General features: G+C 37.6%; 1 protein-coding gene across 1 annotated transcript in view; it reads left to right on the forward strand.

Moving 5' to 3' along the window:
- Positions 1-17,778, forward strand: part of CREM (cAMP responsive element modulator) — a 66,873-nt gene that overhangs the window by 37,358 nt on the left and 11,737 nt on the right. Inside the window, 3 exon segments of the mRNA XM_082620062.1 lie at positions 1,821-1,918; positions 2,058-2,200; positions 10,444-10,632. Coding sequence (XP_082476188.1) covers positions 1,821-1,918; positions 2,058-2,200; positions 10,444-10,632 — 430 coding nt within the window.

A 17,778-nucleotide genomic window follows, 5' to 3' on the forward strand; every position in this document is an offset into this window, starting at 1 on the left:
CTTGGGTTTTTTAGATGTGGTTAGCGTTGTGGTTGTGATCCAGAGATGTGTTTTGTTATTTATTGTCATCAAAGTTGGTCATAAATTCTTAACATTTCTTGAAGCTAAAACATTTCTTTGCATCAACAGATGTAAATTATTAAGTATGAATTTTTAAAAGCATACTTTTCTACTGAATTTATGTTTGTTCCTTTTTAAGGTCAGTTTGTTTTTGTCCTTTAAAATGTTGAAATTATTTGAACCTAATTGATGACAAAAAGATCTCTGAGGAGAATGTAGTTTCTTATACTTAATCAGTCTTATCCTTTTCCTGCATATTTGAATCCAGTTTGTTGCAGAATAAGGGTGAGAGTTGCAACATGACACTTGAAGTAATAAATCCACATGCGTTAAAAGCTTGGTTATCTTTTCAGCACGGGTGTCTCTCCTGTGTCTTTCAAAAATGTAAGAGTGATTCTCAGTATTGTCTTTTTTTTTTTTTTCCTTTCCTGCAATGAACTTTGATTCCAGGACTTTCTGACTCTTTCTGACCCTAATTATAAAGCAAGGAAGTCTTTCCACTCTCCTTATTGTATTATGACTTTTATTGGGGTGCAGATATCAATATTTCTACTTAGTTTTAACCTTGCTGGTACTGGAAGAAAAGATCTCATAATCAGTAGGCTCTTTTGGATTTTGTTAAATGGATGATATGATTATCTTTGTAGAGATAGGTGTCTGTGGATCTTGTGTTAGAATTCCTACCTGTTGAATGATGAATTTCAGTTTTCACTTTCTAAAATAATAGCTTACCTCGCATAAGGGAGTTGTTACGATTGTACGAGAGATGTGTGGAAGCCCACTTTAAAGTGATAAATATTTGGTGATGATATATGGTTGTCTGATTTGCAGCGACAGTTTCTCTAATAAGTTCTCCTCATGGATGAGTGTGCTTATGTGTAGGGTGTTCATCACCAGAGATGCATGGTCATACGTGTAGGTGAACAAATATGTACATCCATGTGCCTTGGGAAGTATATATTCCTGCCTGCATTGTTGGTATTTTAATAAGCTTTTTTGACTGTGCCCAAGTCAAATTCCCATATAATTGTAATATTAAGTAAAGTGAGTTTTGCAAACTCAGAACTATCCTAGCCCCTATGATAGATGGCTGAATATATTGAGAGCAGTCATGTTGTAGAGAGATTCATTATTTTAGTTTCCTGACTTTCTTTACTATTTGTTATTATACTATTACTTGAAAAAATGAAATTGTATTTAAAACTCTGATCTTTCTTTTAAGGAGAAATTCCTTATTTTGACCTTCAAGACCTACTGCCATCAAGCCCACCCCACCTACTTCTTGTAACTTTAACCAGGCTTGTTACCCACGTGTTTACCTGCTTAAATATTCTTTCTTCTTTGGACCTATCTAATGTCTAATTTGAAGACCCAGCGTAAGTCAGCAGTGGTATTGTTTTCTGCCTCTGTCACTCGCTGGCTCACCCCCTGCTGGATTTATGAGATATTTTCAGGGTTGATCTTAGGTCTTGTGTATCTTACACTGAGTGCTTTCCTGAAGGCTGCCTGACACTCATTTGCATTTCTGCAGTATATGTTATCTGTGCCATCCTTTGCACACAGGCTGGTTCTACAGCTGAGTGTTGTCTGCTCTTCCTCTTCCTCTGCGCCAGGTTGTGAGCGTGGTTAGTGCGTCTCAGTGTGTTCTGTCCCCAGCGCCTGGCTTAGTGCTACACACAGAGAGACCCTTAAGCACCGTGTTGTGAATGAACGAGATACCATGGATTTTATGATGCATTTCAGGAACTCTTGTGTTATAGGTAGCAACAATTGCAGAGACAGATGAGTCTGCAGAATCAGAAAGTGTAATTGATTTTCATAAACGCAGAGGAATCCTTTCACGAAGACCCTCTTACAGGTAAGTTAAGTTTCCTACTGTAATGATACTTTTTCCAAAAAAAGAGAATAATTATACATCAGATTCTCCCATTATAGCTGCTCTGTTTTAAATCTCATTCATGTATCTTAATTATTTATATTGTTAAATTATATTTTAGAAAAATACTGAATGCACTTTCCTCTGATGTGCCTGGTGTTCCCAAGATTGAAGAAGAACAATCCGAGGAAGAAGGAACGTCACCTAATATCGCTGCTATGGCAGTACCAACTAGCATATATCAGACTAGCACGGGGCAATACAGTATGTATGCTGCAATTCCATATGACGTACTGCTAACTTTAAGTCTCTAGTTTCCTTGAAGCATCTCAGGTTTTGACACTAAACTGACCCATTTTAAAATGCATCATGATACCTAAACTGTGTATCATAGTGCGAAAAGTACATGTTAAAGAAGTGAGAGATTTGTACTGACAGTTGTCATATACTTTTTTGGGGGGGGGGCAGGGGTTGGTGGTACGCGGGCCTCTCACTGTTGTGGCCTCTCCCGTTGCGGAGCACAGGCTCTGGACGCGCAGGCTCAGCGGCCATGGCTCACGGGCCCAGTCGCTCCACTGCATGTGGGATCTTCCCGGACCGGGGCACAAACCCGTGTCCCCTGCATCAGCAGGCGGACTCTCAACCACTGCGCCACCAGGGAAGCCCTGTCATATACTTCTGAAAAGTAAAAAAATTTTTTTACTGAAAATAGAAGAAAACTTTGGGGTAAAAATAAAGGGAGGGTTTTTCTTATTTATATGTGTATATTCATATCTAGTAAAAGTTTAAAACTTACTGTTTTTGTCTCTATGATACATGTGAACATAATAAGATATAAATGTCTGTATTTCATTATTGTTGGCTTTTGTTACCAACAATTACATTTTACACGTACTAATCTAAAAGAGGTGCATATTTTTCTAAACTATGTTTTAAATGTAATTCTCTTTTCACTACTCTCTACTGTGTTAATTTGTGCTGCAGCTTTTTCTAGAAGAGAATGGAAAAATGATTTTTTTAAACTAAAGCAATTGGACAGATCATTTTATTTAAAATTTTAAGTACCGAAAGCTGTAAATAAACAGATACATTCACATTTAGTCTTGCGCATTTTAATGGGCTGTTAATTCTGTGCTTTTTGCTTCAGTTAAAGCACTAGTCTTTTCCCAAATCAAGAATGTTTTATATATAAAAATACTTCAGTTTAAAATGAGAGCTAGAAAGAAAAGTGGGGAGGAAAAGAGAGAAAAAGGACAGAAACAAAGGTTTTGTTTTTTTTTTTAAACAAGCTAGTTAGGTACAGGAATATGTGTGACGTTAATTACTGTGTTGATCCAAGTACAGTGTTAAGATTTTAGGTGTAGTTTCTGTTTTCCCTTTAAAAAGTAACAATACCTACAAAAGATCTCAAGTCTTAACTTATGGCCTGGATGCTAAAGCAAGCTATAATCTATGGGGAAGCCTTGGTCATTAGTTTTTTAGAGTTTTTCTTTTAATGGTGGTAGATTTACAGTATTAAACAAATTCTGCTCTGGTGATTCCTGTTCTTTGGGTAGCTCCTACGCTGATACCTGACAGAACTGGCGTATAATTTGTCCACACCCTGTACAGGGCGCTGAATGAATATGTCCAAAGTTGACATTAGGAAAAGAAAACTCCCCATGGTCTGTCAAAGTTAGACCTTGAGGTTTTCACCTTCATTTCTCTTTTATTACTTTGCTGATTTCTGTGCCTTTTTTGTTTGACCCACTGGGAGTAGATGGTGGGAGTTTTAGGACTGGTGTGGCTGGGCAGGGCTTGGAGCTGCTGGAACCTCCTGGCTGGTCAGCTCTGGCCTTGAGCAGTGGGCTGTACACCTATTATCATTTTCTGTTTTGTGTCATGAAAAGGTTGGAAATTACTGCTGAAATAATGCTAAGACATCTTAAAGTTTGGAGGGTGACCTAAGATGCTGTCTGTCATCTGAAACATTTCTCTGGCATATCCTGATGCTGCTTAGGAATTGATCTCGTTATAAGTGACATGGGCGAGGATGCTGTGGTGAATTTGCCTAGATTATTAGCTGAGAATTTGGAGACGATGTTGAAGCTGGAGATGACGTGGGGAAGGTGGCACCTGGTCCTGCCAGTTACTACCTGGATCACAGTGAGATAGTTTCGAATCTCAGGTTTTTAGTCTTTGAAGTGTGAATAATACTAGATTGCCAAACTCGGAGGTTAATGTGAGGACAAAAGAAGATAACAGATTTTACCTGTTGGGGAAGAGAGACATGCTACTTTTGACATGAAACAGAGAAATGTAAGCCAGCTGTGGCAGTGTCTCACTCCCAGTCGTTAAACTGTTCCCCCCAGCCAGCATCAAAGCCTTTATTTCTTGTGCTCTTAGCACGTGCTTGCAGCTGGGGGCTCGATGTAAGTGTCACTACCTTGGGTGTGGGGTATGTGGGTGTGCGGGAGTGGAGTCAGGAGTTCTGGTTGAGAACTAGAAAATCGAATGTTTAGAAGTTAGACATTTCTCTATTTGCCACATCAGAAGTCACGGACAATTTCTTACTTAGCTTTCTTAATTTGGACCCATACAGTATGATCCTGGCAGTTATTTTAATAAGAAGTTGTGGTTGTCCTACCTGTGCTGTCCACAGGTTAAAAATTGCCATTTTGTTGGTTCAAAAGAAGGGATATTGCCTATGTTAAAAATGATAATTAGTGACACTTGTTTATGTTGATAATTCTTTCATTTGAAAAGTGCATACTAGCATTTAAACTTTTCTTTAGAAGACATTTGCTTTAAATGTATATTTATACATACAAGATCCATTTTCATCAACCATTTCTTACTAGCAATAACTTAACAGAAATTAATGATTAAATATTCTTAAATATCTAGAAATAGAAACAATTACTGGTGTCCTTTGGTTTTTAGAATAGAGTTTATTTTACTAGAATTTCTGGAGATTTTCTGTGTATTTGCATGTACCTATTTTTGAGACCCTTTTATAGCCTTTTATTGTAAAAAAATTTCAAATCATTCTTCAACTTTTATCCATGGATGACTTTCTCCCAAACTTTACTTTGTTTCTTTTTTTTCAAAAATTATTGTTTTAGATCTTTTATTTTTAATTTGCTCTAGTGAGTTGGAGTTAAAAACAAAAGAACTGTAAAAGGAGTGTTCAACTTTGTGAGTCAAACTTGAAGTAAAATAAAAATTCAGGTTTTCTCATATACAGGTAGTCAGTCACATTTTTAGTAGTTGAAAGTGAGATATATGATGGAAGTGGGCCTTATTATTTCAACTTATTTTTTTTAATCACAAAGATAAGAAGTGAAAGTTAGAACAGGCTATTTCCCGGAGTAGGGAAAATAACTTAAAATAGGCAGGGATTCATTATTGTAACACCAAGAAAGTGACCTCCGCTTGCGAAACTTTGCTGGAAGTACAGATCTTAGTGATAGGTTTGCTGTATGCCAATTAAGTCATTCTGGTCAAAGAAAACCTGTTTTGTCTCAAGAGAATACTTCTGAACGATAGTGGTTCAGATAGTCTTAGAATTAGCAAAGAATGTTAACTTGCTGCATGACATTCAAGACATGCATTAAATGGGAGTGAATTCACAAACAGTAGAAGTTGTGGTTCTTCTATACGTGCTACTGCAGGTAAAGAAATTTAAATGTTTGAAGCTTCTTAATTCATTAAATTTTCTCTAAAGACGGTTTTTTGGGTTTTTTTTTAATCCCCCGTCTACTTTACCCTACTTCTTCCCTTACCAATTAAGGACTGTCACCTAAGACTTCAAATTATTTTTTCCTAAATATCCCTGTCTCTTTGCTTGCTCCTACTTTATTTTACTAGGAATCTTGGTAGAGTGAATCTCTATTAACTCATCTTTACTGGCATCTTATACACTATAGGTAAGTGGGTCAATCCTAAATCCACCATATGAAGAAAGGTATCTGTGAACTTTGTGGATTGCTTGAAGAATTCAGAATTCTCAGGAGACTCAAATGAATAAACACCAATTCCATTTCTTTGTAAGAGGAATTTGTGCGATAGGCTTGCACATTCTAAAGTAAATGCAGTTGCATTTACTGCTCTTAGGAGTGACTTACATGTTCCTAAGTTACCTTTAAAAGCAAACTTAGGACGGTATCTACTGGATGTAAATCTGGCTCTTTAACCTTGGTGTTGCTGTTCTTATTACAGCAGGAGGCTGTTTTAGTCTTTATTCTTCTTTAGCATTTATTCTTTAGTCTTTATTCAAGAGGTAGGCACCTCTTGGCTTTAAGGCACAGGTACTCATGGCTTCTGTTTTGTGCTCACTTTTTGAATTTCAATCTAAGAATTCACTGGAATAAGGTCTGCTATTCCTTTTTAAAGTTCATTCGATGAAGTTTTATTTATGAATCCTTTTATTGCAATATGGAATAAAGATGGTTTTAAATCGTAAGTAATTAAACATTTACATGTTTATGTGTTTGAATTATCTCATATATACAGGTTTAGGGTTAAAAAGATGTTAGCATCACATGAAAAGAGGTCAGATAAAATCTTAATTTAAATAAATTCTGCTCCTTCCTCATTTGGTCATGAACTGTTTTTTTTAATTAAAAAAATTTTTTATTCAAAACTCTTGAATTTTCATCCTATAAGTAGTATTTTCCTTGCTTCAGTGATATTAATCGCTCTAGGAGAGAAGTGCTCAATGGCAATGAGTAGTAGAAGTAGCAGATTTTTTTAAACACAATTTTTTTTTTTTTTTTTTTTTTTTTTTTTTCTGTACGCGGGCCTCTCACTGCTGTGGCCTCTCCCGTTGCGGAGCACAGGCTCCGGACACACAGGCTCCGCGGCCATGGCTCGCGGGCCCAGCCGCTCCGCGGCATGTGGGATCTTCCGGGATCGGGGCACGAACCTGTGTCCCCTGCATCAGCAGGCGGACTCTCAACCACTGCGCCACCAGGGAAGCCCTAAACACAATTTTTTATACCAGGAATTTTTAAAGAATTTATTGCCTAGACTAGTTGATATGATAGCATCCTGGTTACCATTGTATGTGGTAAGTTGGGGATGGGGAGACCATACTTGGGTTAATTCTGATTTGAGGCTAAATATCATAACTGTATAAGAATGTGTATGAAGACATTTGTGTAGCCACTAAAACTAACTTAGTAGAAAAATACTTAGTTAATTAACGAATTACACTCCCTCTAGACAAATTCTTTTTTAACATAAGGTCAGTGTGTTCAACATTCAGTCTGTGCATATAGAGCGACCTACTTAATTATGGAGTATAGCTCACCTGAGACATTACGGGACAGAAAGTTAGGTACGTCCCAGAGCAACTAGGACAACAGAGCTCAACCTCTACCCATCACTACTATGAGCAGATAACATACTATCAGGCTTGAATCAGTTAATAATGGACATTGAAGTAGAATTTAATTGACTATATAATCTATTTGTTCAGTTTTAATTCAATTTAGATTATTTAATCAAGCTGTAATGTTATTAGGATTATTTAAAAGAGGAAAATAAATGTGCATATACTCTAAAATAATAAACCACTTTTACTTGTGTTTGAATCCTAATCAGTATTCATAGACTTGTGTGGACTCTTCATTACAAACAACAAAGTGGCCATATGTGTAAGCTTTTATGCCTCAGTTGCATGCATCAGTCCAAGAAAGCATTAATAAAACCTAGGTCCCCAAGGTAAAATTAGTAGGAAATACAAAGGTGTTTTATTTTCAGTGTTTGCTAATGGCCTTGATATGGGCCAGTGATTTTACTTTAAAATGATTTGCCAGATATGATGTCTGAGATTTGTTTTAAAATACTCCAGATACAGAAAAAGGTTTGGAATGAGTGGGTAGGGAAAATAAATGACACAAAATTCTTTCACCTTTTATGTTCGCTAGAAAAGTTCCATAAGTTAAAAAAAATAATAATAAGCTAAAACAAGACATGACTAAACTCATTCAGTTAATTTCATTTTAGTTTTTCCTGCTATTTAATTTATATTGATGTGTATTTATTAAAAAAGATTATGCTATCCTTGAATATTTTGTAACCTAAAAAGTTTCCTCCTCAAATCTTTTGAACACACACACACACACACACACACACACACACACACACACACACACACACACACACACACACACCCTATTTCTCATATCCTGAGGCATTGGGAAATCTTCACGCATTGGGAATATTGTCAATTGAGAGGCTACATTTTTACATGGGAGGGTCCACTGTCATTTGATAGTGCCAAAATCAAGAGTGCCTTTGGTTTAAGAAATGTTAGGCTAAACGACAAGACTCATCAGTAGAAACATTTTCCCCCTAGAGCCAGCTTCTGTGTGCGTGTTTGTCTTTTGTTTTCCACATCTAATTATATGATGACCAGAAAATAAAATGATAAGAGGAACAGATTCTTGATATATCAGCTTTGCACAGTATGAGAGCAAAGAAGTTTGGTTGGAACTATGGGGAAACAATGAAAAAAAATTGAAAAAAATGAAGTATGAAAAGAAGAAAGTAAGGATTTTTATCTACCTATTTCATGGTTCTTATCCTTTGAAGCAATTACTCAGATTTTTTACTAGTTCAAAAGCTCAGTAATTGTATTGTCAATATGGAAAATTAAGTTCTGTAATTATAATTTGAAACCATACTTCATTTAACTCTTATGGATTCACACGTGGCTTAAGTCATTTTTATATATTCTGTCTTGAAATGATAGCCATTCATTCATCATATTTATTGAGTGCCTGCTGTATGCTAGGCTTTGTGCTTCTTAGCACTGTGGTTACACTGCCTATGTCTGTTCTTTCTAAAGCACTGTTTCTTTGACAACAAACTATCAACTGAAAATATTCATTCAAATATATGATAACATATGAAATTCATTCATGTCCAGCCATGAAGATCCAAGGAAGCAATATCTCTTCTTTTTCAGACTTCTTTCAAACCCTTTTATTATTAAGGGGTGAGTCCTGAGACCTTGAAATCTTTGGAGAGTCATGGTGAAATCTTGTTTTTAAAATGTGTACGGAATATAATGCTCTAGATGAGCGAGACAAATAAAGTGAGGTTACTTCAGAGTTTCTCAACCACAGCGCTGTTGACATTTTGGTAACTGATTCTTTAGTTTCTGTCAATCGTATAGCAGCCTGCCAACAAACTAAAACCAGACAGCGCCTCTGTGTTGAAATCTTTTTAAAATGTTAACCCATCTTTCTCTGTTGGCCCTAGAACTGAAGATTTGTTGTGGTGGTGGTTGTTAATCTTACCAATAGTTCTGATAGTTTTATTCGATCAGATTGTCACCTTTGCTTAGATGCTGTTACAAAGTTAGGGAATGACTCAGAAATATTCAGACTATATTTTAGACACTACTACAGCATTCCTGTAAGGCATTTACATTGAATTATAGGTGTTGCGTTATTCTGATTATGTGTCATTTTTATCTTCATTGTAAAGTCTAACTAGCTGGTTTATATGTGATTTTTTTAAAGAATAGCCCTTGTTCCACTTAACCTCTAGTGTTTAAATTAAATCATGGAGTTGTCATCTTTATGTTAAAATATATAGAACTCTCAGATATTTTAAATAGTACTTATTTGTCCATTAGAGTGAAATTTAAAAACATAACATTTGATCAATTATTCTTTTGAAACTTTCTGTTAATAAGTTAATTTTTAAACATGGTTGGCAAGTCTCAGTATTTAAAGGAAGTCTACCTCATATTTGTTGCCATTAGCTACAGTTCAAGACACTTTGTAGAGGTAAATGTAGCACAAAGTCTTTCAATACAGTTACCTTTTAAGGTTCTTTCCAACTTAACATTTTATATTTCAGGATTCTCCTGACATAGTCAAAATTGCAAAGGTTACAGTTTTGTAGACTTGAGCTTTAAAACCTCAAGTCTAAAAATATATATAGGTTTTAATAAGTATATAAATATATAGAAATGTATATTTTAATAAATATATGTTTTAAAGCTATATACTGTATATTTCATTAAAAGCTACTTTCTTTTGATGATAAATTAGACAAGTAGTTACCTGAACAAATTATAAATTCATTGTAATCATAATGCTCAATGGAATTTAACTGACCATTTCTTAAATGTTAGAAGAATGTTGTTTATCTATAACTAAAAATATATGAAAGACTGGAGAAAATCAAAACCTGGACTTTCTCCCTGTCTGATCTCCACTCTTCTTCTTAAATAATTTAGTTGGATGGATGCCAGAGAGGAGGACAACTCCATGAGTTCTGTGTATTTCAAACAGTTCTGAATATAAGATATTTTCAAGTGTTTTGAGCTTTTTCAGAGTGTTGCCCCATGAAGGAGGAGCCCCTTGCCAATTCAGCATAGAGAGTTAAGGGTAACTTGAGAATGAGAAGCTTTGGTAGTAAATAGATCCAGAATATATTCTTCCTATATTGGATTATTAAAAATGAATCTTGAAATTCTCTAATTTTTCTTTTCTTTTTCTGTTAAGTTGCTATATCCCAAGATGGAGCAATCCAGATTTCTAACCCAGGATCTGATGGTGTTCAGGGACTGCAGGCATTAACAATGACAAATTCAGGAGCTCCTCTGCCAGGTGCTACAATTGTACAGTACGCAGCACAGTCAGCAGATGGCACACAGCAGTTCTTTGTCCCAGGCAGCCAGGTGGTGGTTCAAGGTATATGTCATTCATCTAATACATTTAGAATACCCATGGGTTACTATAGCACTCCATTTAGTGGTGATTTCATAGTTTTCTGAAATATACAGGAGGTAGATTTTCGGGGGAGGGAGGGAGGACTTAAAAAGGCTTGGAGAAGAAATATTTTAGTATATCAAACAATAAGTTAAATAAATTGTACAATTTTCCATTTTTAGCAGATTTTATTGGCTCTAAAGAAAAGTTAAATTCAGAGTAGCATAATAGAAAAAAGGAGTTGAAAACATGAATGAAGTTTTTAATTAAGTAAATATTCTTCATTTGGGGGTTAGAAATGTACTAAGTATGTTTTTAGTACCTAGTGTAGGAAGATTTAAGTATCCAGTCCTTGAGGCACTGAATTTGGGGTTTTCCCCAGTTGTTACACTCAAGTCTGCTTTCTAGACATCTCATTTCAAAACAAATGCTGGCTTTGTTCTTTCTTTAGACCATTCTTAGTATATTTGAATTCTGAGGTACCTGTTCTACCTTTTAATGAAAGCTGAGTAGCAAAATAAAGCAGTTGGGATGTAGCCCTAAGTTTTTAGGGTAACCTAAGATTTCAGTTAAAATTGAATTATACATTATTTTAATTTCATTCATTTGTGCTCAAATAACTATAATGTGTTCAATACAACTTTCAAAAATCCTGTGTTTTAGTTTAATTCTATTCCCCTTGGTCTATTTGCACTGATTTCAAAGGAAGTAATATCAGTTCTTTTAGTTTGAAAGTCTCGCAAGTATAGAAAAAAGCAGATTATAATTGATGAATCTCTTGATAATTAGCTTTACTCTTAGGTATTTGGGGAGCTTTACTCTTAGGTATTATATGGACTATAATAAAAGTGTATGAAGAGCCAAAGTGGTGACATTTATGGAGTAAAAAAAAAATCCATAGTACTTACCCAGTGCTTTAATGTTTTCTTTTAAATATAAATTTAAAGTACCCATTCTTTTTCCCCAGTACTCATGAACCCTATATGTCTAAATATGAAATACATTTTTTATGAAAAATCATAAAGAATGCTCATTTCTTCCAATTTTATTTTTTTATATGGAAAATCTACTAAAAACTACTGATACTTTAAGAAGGAGAGTTTTTTTAAATGTTTTGTGTTTTGCATCGATAATACATACATAAGTTTTATAGTTTGGGGGTTTTAAGAACTCTTTTTCTTCCATAAGTCACAAAGATATTTTTCTGCATTGATCCTGTTAGCTTTACGGTTTTACCTTTCACATTATGTCCTTAATCTACCTGCGGTCCACCTCTGTGTATAGTGTTGAGTGGGAACCCATTTTTATTTTTTCCCCGCATATGGAGCCAGTTTTCCCTGCTAACGGTTTGTCCTTTGCCCATTGATTTATGGGCATTCTTAACTGTGCAGTAAGTAGGCCTCATGCAGCCCCGATCTGTCTCAGCATTCTCTGTTCTGCGTGCCAGCACCACACTAGTTTTGTTGTCACAGAACAAGTGCCCCTTTTTTGTCGTTTTAACTTGTTTTAGCGCCATTTTATCTTTTGTGAACTATTGTTCTCTCATATGCATTTGGAATAAGTTTGAGTTCCCAAATAATAATAACGTAATATAATAATAAAACCAATGATGAGATTACATTGAATTTATACATTAATTTAGGGAGAACTGAAGTCTTTTTTTATTGTGGTGTAATTGACACATAACATTTTATTAGTTTCAGGTGTACAACATAATGACTTGACATTTGTATAGTCACAATAAGTGATCACCACAGTAAGTCTAGTTAACATCCTTAACCATATATAGTTACAAATTTTTTTTCTTATGATGAGGACTTTTAAGATTTACTCTTAGCACCTTTCAAATATGCAACACATTATTGTTTACTGTGGTCGCCATGCTATACATTATTACATCCCTGGGACTTATTTATTTTATGTCTGGAAGTTTGTACCTTTTGACACCCCTTTCACCCTTTTTGCTCACCCCTCATTCCCAACCTTTGGCAACCACCAATCTGTTCTCTGTGTCTATGAGTTTGGGATTGTTTGTTTGTTTGTTTGTTTATATTCCACATATAAGTGATATACAGTATTTGTCTTTCTCTGACAGATTTCATTTAACATAATGCTGCTCTCAGGGTCCATCTGTGTTGTCACAAACGGCAGAATTTCCTTCTTTTTTATAGCTGATTAAAATTGCATTGTATAATATATACACCACATCTTTATCCATTCATCTGTCGAAAGACACACTTAGATTGTTTCCACGTTTTGGCTACTGTAAATATTGCTGCAGTGAACGTGGAGGTGTAGATATCTTTTTGAATTAGTGTTTTTATTTTCTTCAGATAAATACCCAGAAGTGGGATTGCTGGATCATATGGTAGTTCTATTTTTAATTTTTTGAGGACCCTCCATACTGTTTTCCATAGTGGCTGCACCAATTTACATTCCCACCAACAGAGCACAGAATGTCTTCACTTATCCAGATCTTAACTTCTTTTAACAGTTAAAAATTTTCTCTATGGGGGTCTCTCATACTTTTTGTTCAGTTAGTTTTAAAATGTTTAACCCATTCGGGTTTTGTTTTTTGGGGTTTTTGTTTGTTTGTTTGTTTTGCTATTATGAGTGGTAGCTTTCTGTTACATTTTCTGGTTGTTCCTGGTATAGAGAAATATTGACCTTTTTAAGTTTACCTTTTATCTATGAACCTTTCTGAATTCTAATTACTTCTAATAATATGCTGAATCTTGGTGAATCTCCCTGTGATACTACATGAATGTTTGTATCAAATACAAGTAAGATGTTTGTTTTTTCCTTTCCAATCTTTATTCCTCTTGTTCTTTCTCCTTGCCTTTTCTTTTCTCTTCACCTTCTCCACCTTAAAAATAATGGTGGCCAGGTGTTCTAGTTTTTTGTTAAACCTAGCGGGGTCTGTGAGTGTTCTTGCCTTACTCTGTCCGCCTCCCACCCTGTCATCCCCTTGAAAGGCCACAGCAGTTTCTCTCTGCCCTCATCTTGATCCATCCCTCCACAGCATTTAGCACTACCGACCTCTGCTTCCTTCACTTCCTGGATGCTTGTACCCCTTCTTCCAGTCGCCTCTGCCCAGCTTGTAGGTGCTGGTGTTGGTACTCGGTTCCACCTGGCTTGATTGCCCTCCCTGGATGACCTCATCCCTGCCCATGGCACACATCTCCGACGCCTGAAGTCCAAAACCCCACATCCATTTTTCCCACCCCAGTTCTCCTTTTGTTACCCTGTTTCAGTAACTCTCCATCCTGTTGCTTCATGCAGAAACCTGGGTGTCACCCATCACTCTCCCACCCCTTCTCCATCCATTCTTCTTCCTGTAGCACACGTCTCTCCAGTCCTCTCCACCCCTACCGTCACAGTCCTCGTTCCGGCTGCCATGCCCTCTGACCTTTGTTACCATGATCCCTAGTCCCTGCCAGGTGGCTGCCCGGAGGAAGCTGGTAGCTGTGGAACAGCATCCTGATTTTCCTAATCATGCCAGAGACAGCAGCAGCTCCCTTTTTGGCCTGGTTTTTTGGGAGTTGCTCCTGAAAGTTTAGCTAGGCTCCCTTTGTTGATGCCTCCCAGTGATTCTGGGAGCTACTAATATTTCTTAAAAACAAAGTCTCTGCCTCCAGCATTTCCCTTTCCCCATTGTGCGCTCACTTCTACACTTAGGGGTGGGGCTTCTAAAATTCATATGCATGTAATTGCATCAACTTCCTGCTCAAAATCCTTCAGTGAATGCCTGTTACTTGTTAGACAAAGTCAGAATCCCTAACAAAGACCATACCTCTGTTTAATCCAGGCTTTACTTCTGTTACTAGGCTTCTCCCTCAACTTCTCCCTCTTTTGTGCAGAATTTCTTTCATTTCCTGTGATGCCATGGCCCCTCTCCGCTCTAGAGGCCTCATGCAGAGCCTTGTGCCCTGACAGGAACACCTCCACAATCGTGTGCGTTACCCAGGTTTCATGTGGGATAGCACTTCCTTAGGAAGCCTTCCTCTACCTTCCAAATCTGGCTGGTGTGACCCCTGCACCTTCTTAGGGCATGTATCCCACCGTATTGTGACTCTCTGTGTCCTGCCCACATGGTGACTTCTGTTTGGACAGGGATCTTTAGTCCCTAGCACAGTCCCTAGCGTATGATAAATGTTCAATAACCATGTAGTGAATGACAGTGAAATACACTCCCTCTGTGAAAATGTTACTATTCCTGTGTGCTGATTAACCGAGTTTATCTGGTCCAGGGGATTTATTAAAACCGTACCAATAGCAGTAGTCAGCCAAGCAACCAACCCCCCTTCTTCCTTTCCTTCCTTTACCCTTTTTTACCACTAATAGTTATTGAGCACTTAAGAGCCAATTTAAAGAAATGTGGGTTTTTTGGGTTTTTTATTTATTTGTTTTTGGCTGCATTGGGTCTTCGTTGCTGTGCGCAGGCTTTCTTTAGTTGCGGCGAGCGGGGGCTACTCTTCGTTGCAGTGTGCGGGCTTCTCATTGCGGTGGCTTCTCTTGTTGTGGAGCACGGGCTCTAGGCGCACGAGCTTCAGTAGTTGCAGCATGCGGGCTCAGCAGTTGTGGTATGCAGGCCCTAGAGTGTGCGGGCTTCAGTAGTTGTGGCTCATAGGCTCTAGAGTGCAGGCTCAGTAGTTGTGGCACACGGGCTTAGTTGCTCTGCGGCATGTGGGATCTTCCTGGACCAGGGCTTGAACCCGTGTCCCCTGCATTGGCAGGTGGATTCTTAACCACTGTGCCACCAGGGAAGTCCGTAAAGAAATGTTGAGATTAAAATCAATTTGAACTTTCTCAAATTTGAAATAAAGTTGGCTAGTAGTCTTGGAACCAAGCCCTTAGGTGTGGCTGGGATGGAAAAGAATTCTTCATGGACTCTCCATTGGTCCCCAGACTTTTTTACTTAGCCAGGATGTCTTCAGTTCATGTGCCCTGGAGAATTACTGGAAACATGGATCCTCCCTCATGTTTTGCCTCCTAAGCCTCTGAATGTGAAGTCCCTGCCTTACTAGAGGTACTTCATTGAATAAGGCAAGAATGTGGTGGAATGCCCTTTCACTGACATAAGAATGGTTTGGATCCTAATCATACAGGGAATGGGCTTTGTAAACCCATTGATCAAGATACAAGATCAGTGACATGTCACTTCTTTTTGTATAGTAGAGATGCAGATCATTTTTCCCCTGGGCTGTGGTCTGTTTTACTGTTGAACATGTGCCGCTCTTTGGTCTAACTTAGTAATCGTTAAATTTCCAATAGTGATCCAGCTCTTCATGTGCTGAACCTTCTTTAAGTGATCCAAATGAAACTGGATATATATATATATATATATATATATATATATATATATTTTTTTTTTTTTTTTTTTTTTTTTTTTTGCGGTACGCGGGCCTCTCACTGTTGTGGCCTCTCCCACTGCAGAGCACAGGCTCCAGATGCACAGGCTCAGCGGCCATGGCTCACGGGCCTAGCCGCTCTGCAGCATGTGGGATCTTCCCGGATCGGGGCACGAACCCGTGTCCCCTGCATTGGCAGGCAGACTCTCAACCACTGCACCACCAGGGAAGCCCTGGATATATTTTTTAAATTTTATGAATAGTAACTGTGATTTATTTATGAATATTTTAAATCACAAAATTCTTTCAAGGGATTTTAATTGAGCAAAATAGTGCATTAGATTGAGCCACATGAAATTGTTGTTTCTGTGGCCCCAAAATGTTAAATATCAGCAAATTCATGTGGTTCCATAATTTTTATGGAAGAATGCTATATAATACTTACTGCTTTTGGCACAGTGAATTTTAAAAATTTCAGTATGTATGCCCTTCAAGTGAAATTAGCAAATTCTATGTCATCTTAGAAACAGCTGGATTTTATGTCATTGTAGCAAATAAAAATGTGTCAAGTAGACTAAGGTGGCTGGGTATTTCTTGGTGAATTTAGAAGTGTCTGAAATACACTTCTGTGTGTTTCACAGCATTTTTCTGGGTTGATTGTCAGTTTTTTTTTTTTTTTTTTTTTTTGCGGTACGCGGGCCTCTCACTGCTGTGGCCTCTCCTGTTGCGGAGCACAGGCTCCGGATGCGCAGGCTCAGTGGCCATGGCTCACGGGCCCAGCCGCTCCGCGGCATGTGGGATCTTCCCGGACCGGGGCACGAACCCGTGTCCCCTGCATCGGCAGGCGGACTCGCAACCACTGCGCCACCAGGGAAGCCCTTGTCAGTTGTTTTTAATCTGTGTTTTTTCTCCTATGAGTTATGAAAAATATATAAGCTTTATGCCTACTTTGGTTACTTAGAAACCTTGGACAGAACAATAATTTAAAAGTAGCCCCATAAGAAATAGCCATGTAACTTTTAATGCTAATGAGATGTATTTTTTGCCAGAGCCCAACTCGATTTTTATGTAAAAATGAGAAACAAGAACATTGAGATAATTTATTACAGGAAGGGTTTTTATAGGGTTTGGTTTCAGTGAACTCGTCTGTGACAAAGCAAATTGATGGCAGTGATAGCTAGTGAGGTCATTGTGATGTCAGTACTCCTACTTACCCTGCACATGCTTGCTGGTTTGGAACACTTTATGTGGTCCTGTGATAGGGGAAGCAAGACAGTTCTGTATGCAGAAGCCCATCATGGCTGTAACTGGAGACGAAACAGGTAAGAATTTTAAAGAGGGATTGAAATTCTGCAAGATTGTTTTTGAAGTTTAGAAAAACTATTTAGGAACCCCTGAGTGTTTCAAAAAGTATTAACTTTCTAGTAGCTGAGGAGTAAGACGTTCCTTCTAATCTGTAACCGAATATACTCGGCACTCTGTGAAGGCATCTGTGTGTAACCGCTTCTTTGCTCAGTACTGTGCTGCTTCCTCCGACCAAGGCTGTATCCTCTCTCTCTCTCTCTCTCTCTCTCTCTCTCTCTCTCTCTCTCTCTCTCTCTCTCTCTCCCCCCCCTCCACCTCGTCTCCACTTGCTCTACTAAAATAAGCTGTTGATTCATCTGCAACCTGTTGCAGATCCAGTGCAGCTGCAAGTCAAACACACATTCTGTTCGAGTTGTAAAAAAAAAAAAAAGTACGCTTCCGATTTTCTTGCTGTGTTCAAATGTAGCTGCAG

Source organism: Mesoplodon mirus, assembly GCF_964341445.2.
Source record: "Mesoplodon mirus genome assembly, chromosome: 4".
Classification (NCBI taxonomy): domain Eukaryota; kingdom Metazoa; phylum Chordata; class Mammalia; order Artiodactyla; family Ziphiidae; genus Mesoplodon; species Mesoplodon mirus.